Source organism: Lemur catta, chromosome 9 (genome assembly GCF_020740605.2).
Source record: "Lemur catta isolate mLemCat1 chromosome 9, mLemCat1.pri, whole genome shotgun sequence".
NCBI classification, from domain to species: Eukaryota; Metazoa; Chordata; class Mammalia; order Primates; family Lemuridae; genus Lemur; species Lemur catta.
The window spans coordinates 45718036-45729185 of record NC_059136.1 but is presented as its reverse complement, the minus strand read 5'-3'; the positions used below and the strand labels follow the sequence as shown (position 1 = coordinate 45729185).

General features: G+C 36.8%; 1 protein-coding gene across 2 annotated transcripts in view; it reads right to left on the bottom strand.

Moving 5' to 3' along the window:
* Window positions 1–978: 978 nt before the first annotated feature.
* Window positions 979–11150, bottom strand: part of TRPS1 (transcriptional repressor GATA binding 1) — a 239928-nt gene continuing 229756 nt past the window's right edge. For both annotated transcript variants that reach the window (XM_045561542.1, XM_045561540.1), the window contains 2 exons: window positions 5400–5522; window positions 979–2157 (listed from right to left, as the gene is read on the bottom strand). In XM_045561542.1, coding sequence (XP_045417498.1) covers window positions 1096–2157; window positions 5400–5522 — 1185 coding nt within the window. In that variant the 3' untranslated portion in view covers window positions 979–1095. The remainder of the gene's footprint in view (window positions 2158–5399; window positions 5523–11150) is intronic.

The window sequence follows — 11150 nt, the reverse complement described above, 5'->3', positions numbered from 1 at the left end:
GGTAACGTAACCTTAGACGTTGCCTGACCACAAAGTTTGGAAATTATATTTAACCGAAAGAAAATAAATAAATACAGCAGGTTACCTTGTGGAGAAATACCATGTGTTCTAAACAAATTAAACCCATGGTCTGACATCTGTATCCACCCATTCCTTTGAACTGAGGGGATGCCTTTAGTTACAATGTGCCAAGTGAGATTAGTGACCAACAGGAGGCTTAAAAAAAAGCCAAAAAAAAAAAAAAAACAAAACCAAAAAACCAAAAAAAAAAAAAAAAAATCCAAACTGATTCCTCACATACAAGAAAGAAATATCTGGCTAAAATAAAATTACTACATAAGCATCAAGGACATTGTTTTTTAAAATGGATATATATGGACAAATGAACCTAAATTGCAAACCAAAGGACTACTGAATATTTGAACACCTAAAGGACAAAAATACCAGAGAGGGTGTGCATGTGTATGTACAGGCAGGGCTGGCCAAAAACAATGTGCCACCATCTGTCACGTTTCTTGCTGCTCTCTAACCAAGCCTAACCACAGCTCGCATTTCTTGGTAAAATCTGAAACATGGTCAAGGAGAGGAGACTGATTTGAGAGGGTGCTATTTGCCTTGCAGTGCCTTTCATTGCCCTGGAGATCCAATGTCTCCTAACTTGTCTAGGATTTCATGATACTTATAAATTTAGACAATTTGAGTTTTTGAACAAATGGGCCAATGGCCAGCCCAATACTGTTTTAGTATCATAATATGGAAACCCTTTCAAATTCTAGACAAACATTAATTACAGTCTGGTGATACTGCTTATGGATTATTTCCCCAGTACACATTAGCCAAGATGATTTTGACTTATCAGGCTTTAAAAAATGATTGTGCACCATGTTCTATTCTTTTTCACTGACCATTTGTCTCACTTTTAAATCTTGGTAACCTACTCATCAAAAGAAAGAATAATAAAAAGAAGGGACTTTCATGTTGGATAAGGCAGGCTCTATGAAGTATTTTTTTAATAGGTCTTCATAAGACATTACAAGCTATTGAATTCCCATCAAGAAAACCTATTTCTATTTAATTGTGCTAAGTGCTAAGGTTTTACTCTTTAGGTTTTCCATTTTTTTCCACTTGTGCATTGTTCCTATGCAGGCCCCTCTGGATATGTGTTGTGAAGTCATATTTGTCCGTGCAAAGATGCTGGCATATGCTGCACTGGAAAGGTCCACTGTCACCATGGCAACTCATATGCAAAGCATACATCACTTCATCCAGAAAGACAATGCCACAGTGCACACATTTTGTGGAAAGTTCATCTTGAGTACTTCTATCAACTTTCTCTGTTTTTACTACATTCAAGGGACCTTCATTTTTTACATTTGGTGGTGCCTTTGTTTTCTCCTTGGAGGCACCATTTGCAGTTGGCCCAGGTCTGGAATGCTTGATCGCCAAATCTAGAGGAATGTCATTGTCTGATCCAACAGCTGAAAAATGAGGAGGCAGATTGAAGGTGGGATAAGGCACATAGTTTTGGCAAGGATTTGGTAGGCCAGGCACGTGACTCAAGTAGTGCGGATTCCCAGGAACGGAGAGCTTATATTTACTCCAGAACCGCAGCCAATCAGCTTCACTCTGGAAGTCATTATGTACAAAGGGAAGTCCAAAAAGTGGGTACTGGTATTTTTCAATTGGGCTGCCTGGTGGTGAATAATTTGGGTGTTTTGCAGGTCTCATGTACTTTTCTATAGGACTGCCTCTCTCAGAACTTCCTTTCCCTTCAGATATGGATGAACTATTTCCTGGATCTCCAGTACTTTCCTGAGGACTTTTTATCTGAATGTGCAAAGGTTGCATCCTTTTGTGAATATCCAGAGTTTGGCTGACCAGGACTGGCTGTTGAGCAGGATGGCTTTTAGTCAATGAACCCTGGGCTTCGTATTTACTTAGGCTTGGGAGTGGGATTTCTCTCTGGTGACTCTCAGCTAAGTGATCTTCTGACCTCCTCTCTAATGGGCTTCCATTGACTTGCTCCTCACTGCTAGCTCTCTGCTGTTTGCTGAGCTGCTCAGCCTGAAGTGCCTCTGGGTTAAGGCGCTTTCTTGTTCTTCTCCTAATAATCTGCTCACCGTTGTTTTGTTTAATGATGTTTAAAGGCCTGGGAGTCTGCAGAGAACACACACAATATATAAAAGGAAAACATTAAAAATACATTAAAATGCATTAAAAATTCCTCACAAATATAAGCCATGCTGAAGTTCAAAGGAAGGCTAGGCTTTACGCTGTAGATTTACTAAATCTCCTCCTTTTGCCCTAAGCAGGATCAGAGGAAGTAACCAAAGTGCACTATTTTAGCCTAATTAAATCATGTCCATCTTTGCAGGGGGGACTGAAAACTTTAATCTACTTGAAAACAGCCCTTCCAAACTCAACAGATTTGGGGATTGCATCATTTCGTGATAAAACTATGTAGAAAGTTACTTGAAAAAATGGAATTTTTCTGAAATATTTTTCAGTTTTTGAGTTGTGCATTAAAATGTAAACATAGCTACATGGAAGATACATATTGATGACAACAGTAGAAAAATATGCATTGCTATGGGCTGAACGAACTCATCCATTGAAGTCCTTGCTCCCATCGTGACTGTATCTGTAGATAGGGTCTCTAGGAAGAAATTAAGGTTAAATGAGATCATAAGGGTAGGGCCCTAATCCAATAGGATTGTGGCCTTATAAGAAGAGGAAGAGAAAGAGACCTATCTCTACCATGTGAGGGCACAGCAAGAAGAATAGTAGTCAGGAAGAGAGCCCTCACCAGAACTAAACTATGCTGGCACCCTGATCTCAAACTTCTAGCCTCCAGAACTGTGAGAAAAACTTCTAGCCTCCAGAACTGTGAGAAAAACAAGTTTTGGTTGTTTAAAGTTACCCAGTCTATGGTATTAATATTTTTTTATGGCAGCCTAAGCTGACTAATACGTGCATGCTTCTGAATAACTGCAAATGTGAATATAAAATATTAATACGGCAGCATAAATAATCAGAGAAACTGACAGAATTATGAGGAAAGATATCAAGTAATCAAAGCCACATAGGAGGGATTTTTCCTCTGACTTTTATTTCTCTTCCTTTAATAATATTTTATATTCACTATGGAAGATTTTACTTTTTAATAGGTGAAGCATTAGTTTCATGTCGAAAATCTAAATTCATCTGTAGCCTTGGTTCAAATATCTCATCTGTCACTCTGTTCTCTACTTAAAGTGAATGCTGACTTTTATTCACTTAAACATTACATGATTGGTATTTATGTACATGTTCAACAGGTGTTTATATTATATGACTAAAATCCATGGATAAGACTATAATAGAAACTTTACTTGCAGTAAAAGCTCTGACTTTGATTTATAAAATCAAAAGAATTAGTTTAATAATTTAATGCATATATATAGATTAAAAATTTAGGAAAATCTTTACATGGGCTAAAGTCTGATTTTTCTAGAAGTTATTGAAAGCAGGAAATAACTGCTATGTAAAATATGAATAGAAACAGTATGTAATTTGTGAATTATTCCTAGAAAGGATATACTTTAATGCAAGGGTACTCCTTTAACATATTTTTTAAAAAAAGTACAACTACAAATCCTTTTTGGAATATTTCTGTTGTCACAAAGATTCTTTGAAAGAAGTAAGATAACACACTTGTTACTGAAAATTTATTAGTTTCAGAGAGAAAATGCCACATAGCTTGGCTATGCCATGTGTATTTATTTTGTTCAGAATGTTCAGGTTTACAAGGAACTTATATTAGTTTTATAACAATATGCAGTATATAATCTCTATACTACAAAAAACCCTGAAATTTACATCAATTCCTTTTTTAAGCTTTTATAACTTTATACACATTTATGTTTTTGACATGAAATACGAGCAAAACCTTTATGTATTTCAATTTATATAGTTTTACAAAAACTTAAAACTAAAACTATCTTGCTTCCAGAGAGATGAATACTAGAATAATTTTAGAAAATAGTTTATATCACAGTGGTTAAATCACCATAACCTCACAGAAGAGTAGTTTAATTAATTCTTGGCCTATGATTGTCCAGAGTTCAATTAAAATCATTAATGTCAGTACTCATTAAATGGAAGCTTATTGCTGTGCTTAAATGGTGAAGGTTAAAAAAAGTAAGGTGGAATGTGGTGGTGGTGATGGGAGAATCTTTCTACTAGTTACATGCCAGTGACTAAGGTTTTTACAGTTTACTACCAATTAGCATTGTTGGCAGCAAGGATTTTTTTAAGAGTGCTTCCAGTGGTCCATTTATGAGGATGTTTTGTTTAAAATTGTATTCCCTGTAGTTGTAATGTATTCACTGGCTTGTGCTAAGAGCTATGGTAAAATGCTAAACAAAATGAAAAAGGCACAGGGAAATAGATTTCTGTTTACTAAACGGGGTATTCCTGTTTTAAAGTCAGCTCTTGTCAGCAGATAAACTTTCTAAACTTAAAAAAATATATATTTCAGGAACTCAAATGCATATTCAGATGGGGGATTTGTGAGTCTAAATTTTGTTACAGAATTCTAAATAAAATTTTGGGGAAAGTAATTCAAAGGATCTCTCTGAGCAGATAAACTTTCTAAACTAAAAAATATATCTTTCAAGAAGTCAAATGCATATTCAGATGGATTTGTGAGTCTAAATTTTATTACAGAATTCTAACTAAAATTTTGGGGAAAGTAATTCAAAGGACCTCCATAAGCCGAACCCAGCCAGAGATGTTAAAAGGCAAAGCACATTTGCACCTTACTCTACCCTGATGTGTGTACTATTTAGGACCATGGGTGTCTCACCCAAATACCCACCGGAAGCATTGCCGAGCTCCACATGATATTCTTTGGTGCAAGATCAGTTAAGACCCACCCTCTGAATGTGTCCCTCCAGCCCTCAAAGCAGCCAAAACAACGCTTGCAAATTCTGAAGGTAAACTAGAAAATATGAATTCTTTCCCTGTATTTTATACTGAACATAGAAGAGTTCTTTCTTTTTTTTGAAAAAAACTTTGTGTGTTTTTGAAACTTTTAAAAAGATTTTTCCTTTCTACCTAAACTAATTTCACCGAATTCTGATGACCATTAGTTCAACTATCTGTTATGCGAAGTTCCCAGAAATCAATCATTTTCTCTTTTATATCAAAAGAAGCATAATGCATTACTAATGACCTTAAACGTATCTCCCCATAACATCTAAGCCCCTTTCTCCATAAATCACATGCACACTCAAAGTGACTGTATTAAACAGCCCTGCGGGGGCAGACACTACAAGCCAAGGAATGGGACTTATCACGCTACAGACCAGGCAGCACTGCTTTATAAAGTTTTTCCTGAAACTGGAACAAGTTCTTACCGAGTGAAGCTTCTGGTAGAGGCCACACGCGTTGCATACATATCCGCCATTTGCATTCTTTCGCCAGAGAGAGGTCTTTGTGGTCAGGCAATTGGCACAAAAAACACCGGAGCCTCTACGCCTCTGAAACAGAGGGAAAAAAACCAAGGTCAGAGGTGAGTCACATGATCAGTGGAGTTAGACCAAATCAACCCAGGAGTTTTGTCTTTAGACTTGCAACAATGACAGTATAAAACCACACTGCCCATAATGAGGTCAGGTTCAATTGTGTTTAATAGGCACCACTGATTTTCATTATAATTAACCCTACAGTGATGGATGAGGTGTGTGGAACACCAAAGGCTTTTCACAGAAACAGCTTTAACTTTTTGAACTTTGGGTTTTGTGCCTTTAATGATGGCTCCTAAATGCTGAACCCTAACATATACCTTCTAAAAATGTCAAAACAAAAGCCAAAAAGACAGAACATGGCAACATGTTTAATATACTTTGCAAAAGGAGGAGCACATGCTACCTGAGCTTTAAAATACAGTCAAGCTTGGCACAAAAGCAGCCTATGCACCATTTAAAATTAGCCCTGATTTGTGTGTTTTTGTATGTCATTCATGTAACAGAAGTATTAAGAGAATATAAGATGCTCGATTCTGGTCTTTCGTTTGCAATCGTAAAATCTGAAAGAGAACGCCCTCTATTTCCCAAAGCTGAGACGGCTCGTAGAAAATTCAGCCAAGGAGAAGTACAGTATTACTAATGAGAATCCTTACGAGGTGCCTGCTTAAGCTAGACAACATAGTCCCCTCAATGGCTATTTATTTTATTAGACTTAGACTTGGAAATCACAAGAGTTTCCGAATACAAATTGATTTTAGTGGCTTAAATTCTGTTATCAACAGATTCAAAAATAATCTAAAAATATTTAAAAGAAGATCATTAGTATTACTTGTTCCATTCTTGCTATCAAGGAATGATACCATTAAACTTCTCATTTACACAAAAGTCAGGCTGTGTTTGTAGGCACAGATACTAACAGGCAGGAAATGGAATTCTTTTGCTGAAAAAAAAAAAAAAAAAAAGCCTGAATTGCAGCGCAGCTCTCCTTTCTCTAGGAAGCAAAGCCTTTAATGATAAAATATGCATGTTAGATAAGCAGTGGAAAAAGTCTTGCTGGAACCTAATTTTATTATAAATTAAATATTACAAATGCTGTAAGTCAAAATTTCAGGGATTCATAAAATTTAGGCAATTTATTTAACTCGAGTCCATACTGTAGAAGAGTGGTCTCCCTGCCAAGAAAATACAATGGTTATAATTGTACTCTGATACATTTCAAATGGAAAGCTTTCTGCAGACATAATTTTGGCTTCAAGACTGGAACACTTTCTTGGCACTGAAAGGGCATTTGATTCATCGGGTGTTTCACAATGTATCACTAAAAAGACCTGGTGAGCAGCCAGTTCCCTATAGGGTAATTTTTCCATCCAGATGCAAGTGCTATCAGAGGCCCTCGTCAGCTAAACTAATTATGATCTTGCAATTGCTGATGCCTGCTCACTCTAACATTCGACATCCTCCATTAATCATCAATACAAGGAAAATGAATGAAACATAAAGAAATGAGGGCTGGTAAGCTGCACAGCCATAAAAATCTGAAATGAGAGCAATAACTTAACAAGATTGGGGGAATGTTTTTAGTGAGCACAAAGTCAGGCTAACAATTGCCCTTTTAAACCAAGAACACGATTTCATTAGTATAGCAGGTTGTGCTACTTTAGGTGATGTAATAAAAGCTAGATTTTCACAAAGATTATCTCTGGCTCCCCTTTTTCTCCCTCCCCACACCCAAGTCAGAACCAGGAATGCATAGAAAGTGTCTAGATCTCAGTAACAGCAACATGGAACACTGGGTGTCAGTCCACAAGTCCCGACTGGAACCTACTGCAAAAACAGATTCTCCTGCCTTCCCCAAATCAGTGAACTATCAGAGGTTGTGTTTATCAAATATTCTGGGGACCCCTTTACACAAAGTAAGCTGGGAGCCTAGTTAGGTTATCATGGTGACACTTTCCTGGGACCATCCTGTCATTTTCCTAGGTCTAAATAACATATTTGGCAAGTAAACACCAACTTGATCCACACAGAGGCAAATTAAACGTCCACTCAGAAACTAACCCACATATATGGCTGAGGCTCAAATGTGAATGTGTAACCATTCACTCCAGCCTGCTTTTCTTTGCTTATGCCCTGGGTGCTTGACACAGCATGCCAAAGTGGGTGTAATCCTGGTTTCAGTGAGCATTTCAAGCCTTGCACAATTTGGTGCTTAATTCTTTTGCAAAGAAAATACCCTTCATTAGTTAGAGGGAAAATCCTGCTATTACACCACTGGTTTCCACAGGCATATCTTGCTTTAAGCAGCACTTGTACTCCAATATAGTTTGCTACCTTTTAGGCAAACAATATATTTTTAAATACATCAGGGGTACTTTGAATTGACTTACTCAGAGTCAGTTTAGCATAGAGGTTAATAATCAGATTTAAGTGTCAGACAAACTTGTATTCAAAACCTGTCTCTGCCATTTGCTAGGTGCAACTTTGGGCAAGTCACTTAACCTCTTAGTTCTTAAATTTCCCTCATCTTTACAGTGTGAGCTACTGTGGTTATTATGTGGATTAATAGATGCAATTAAAACAATGCCAAAGTTGTAGAAAATGTTCCATAAATTAGCTATTTGTCATGGAGTTCAATTGTGATTTCTTTTGTATGCAAAAAATATTTTGTTAGCTTTGTTTTTATCCCCTTGATCTCGTTATAAACATTTGAGATATGCTTAAAATATATGGTTGTATTATTAAATGTATTTCATTTGTACCAATCTCATCAAATATGAGAATGGAAAGTTGAGTCAGAGTGAAATATCTAGGTGTTCACACATGAATTCAATAGGAGCATGCTTGTGTGGGGGTGGAGAGTGGGAGGTAGGTGAGAAATTTTTCACACACAAAGTTACCTCACCTCTAAACAATTTTAGCACGTTTGCAAGCCTTGTAGAACCTTATTTTTGGTGCACTCAAAATTTCTGGAAGCAGCAGGGAAGGTGGGAGAAGTGGATAGTGTCCCTAGCTGTGTGACCACAGGACCACATCTCTCTAAACCACAACACAGATGAGAGCCCCGACCTGGTCACACTGTGTACCGTGTAACCTGGTAGGGGACACAGTAAGGCATTTCCTTTGAAGTTATCAACATCCTCAGCCCAGTCAAGGGCAGAGGAGCAGTCTGTTGCCAAAGGAATGTGGAATAAAAGCCTCCCCTGCCCCATTTTTAAAAAACAAACGTCGGTCTTAACGAAAAAGAAAAGCACTAAAGACCTTATTTCATTCATAGTTTACCCTGGATGACAGAGTTTTAAAATATTTTGTCATTCTCCTTTGTACTATGCTTATTAAAGACAGAAATCATGTCTCCTAACAGTCATTGAAAATTCTATATAATAAGCTCTAGGACAGTGTTCTGTCTTGAGAGCCTAGTCATTAACAAAGTTGAAAATAATCTTGCTTGCTATTACTTTTATCATTTGTATTCACTCCTATTTTTAGAAAAAATAATTTTTAAATCCCTTTTAAATGCCTTGCATTCAGGTTGACAAATTTAGCTAGAGTTGAGCAGAGATGGCTGATGATGTAGAAAATAAAGTCAAGAACATTACTTGTCTAATCCTACATTCGACACTTATTTTGGAGAAACAGCTGATGCCAGGTACTTGCCAGGTGCTGAGGTTACTAGGTCAGGTAGAACAGGGCTCAAGTTTTCCTTGATCTACATCATTATAGTCACACATTGCTGATGAGTCTACGTGTGTATGTGTACGTTTAAATAATAAGTTTCTCCTTTTCTTACAAGCTGTTTTTAAGAGATAATAACAACTCGTACCCCTGTGACCTTGTGCAGGAGAGGGGAGAATTATGAGTCATGTGGAGAAGGTCAGTGCTGGGAGAGGAAATGTAGAATAAGCCACTACCAGATAACACCAATTGGCATTCCTGAGAAGCATATTTAGCACAAATCTTATTCTCTCAAACAATAGCTTTATCTCCGATAAAAGGTAGCAACCTGTCCGGCAGCCATTCCAACAGGTTGGGAAGTAGAGCCCCAGCCAGAAGCCAGGCACCAGTGCTTCTTCAAAGGAGAGGCAAAAGGCAACAGGATTTTATGCTGAGCAGGATGGGCAAATACACATATATTTAACAAGCTATAGGAGGAGTTCATGAATATTTATGAAGGGGACTCATACGCATGTCATTGTGCTTTATCTCTCCCATTCCATCCTGGCTGGGAACTCAGTTTTAAGGTGTTTCTGGGCTCCTCTTGGCCTAGAGGGGGTCCATTCAGTTAGCAGAGGGCTTACGATTTTATTTTTAGTTCACACTGTCCACTTACCCATCTAAAGCCACAGACAGTAGTTGAGTTCTCTGAACTTCTCTAAGTGCACCTTCTACTTCTATGGGGGTTCAGCAGAGGCAAGAGTGAAGGACATTCACATGAAAACCCAAATTTATGTGAACTAAACATCAGCTCAACTAAAAATTTCTACAGAGAAAATTCTAGAATCAACAATTCAAGAAAATGATTGATTTTTTTTGCACTAATTTTTTAATACTTTAACCAGTAAAGTTTAGGTTGCATTCGTGTTGCCTTCATGCCATTTCTGTTGGCTGGTAATTTCCTGTGAAAAGGAAGGATAATGGTAGGAGCAGTTAATTGCAAGGAGTTTTAAGGCCAATAATAATTGAGGCCTCCTCTTCAGATCACTTGTTCCCTTTCCACACCTCAAACGCATTATAACCACAATACAGATTTTCACAATAGCAATGTAGATGATGCATCTGAACAATCATCCATGCCAGAATTTGAAATAGAAAATGACTCACCTACCTTTCAATATAAGTACACTTTAAATCAACAATTCTTTTTTTCCTGATTTGGAGTATAACAAGAAATATATTAACTGCATAACTTTTTAAGACAAAACAAAACGCCTTTGGTCTTTAGGTTCACAGTTAACAACTATATGAGTGTCAAGACAGTGACATTCTTCTCAAAGCTTCCAATTCTAGTTTTGCTTTTGGGTGGCTTACATCCTCAGTCAGTTACACATTACTATGGGCTGAGTCTTGGCACATCGGTAGATAAACCCAGATGTGACTTGAGAAAAAAAAATTAATTTTAAATGGGTTCAGCTGTTTTTATTGCTTATTTTATTTTATTATTTGAGGATCAGCCAAAAATACAAATTTTAAAGTGTCCAAATTTCATTAACAAAGAACTGATTTCGTCTGATTAATAAGTAAATTTGAATTATTTATTCAAGTGGCTTAACATTTAGAGACATGGATCTTTATCTCCAAGATATTGAAAAATCTCCATTGCTGAAGGAATTTGTGCAGAAATGATCTTTTATAATAGTTTTCTATGAATGAGAACCATACTGAAACCGTGTAATTACATAACAAACCTTGATAGGCAGAGTATTTACTCACATTTTTTATGGTTTTATATCTTAGCCATTTTAAATAGAATCAATCTGAAATTTGATATACATGATGTTAGTATGGATGTACCTCAAACACTTTTAACTCTTTAAATATTTCCCGTGTTTATTTGATTATGTCAAGAATCCTTTGCAAACTTCATTTTAGGGAAATGCATAGGTGGCTATAATGGAAACTTCTGGTACAATTTTGTAGTAATAA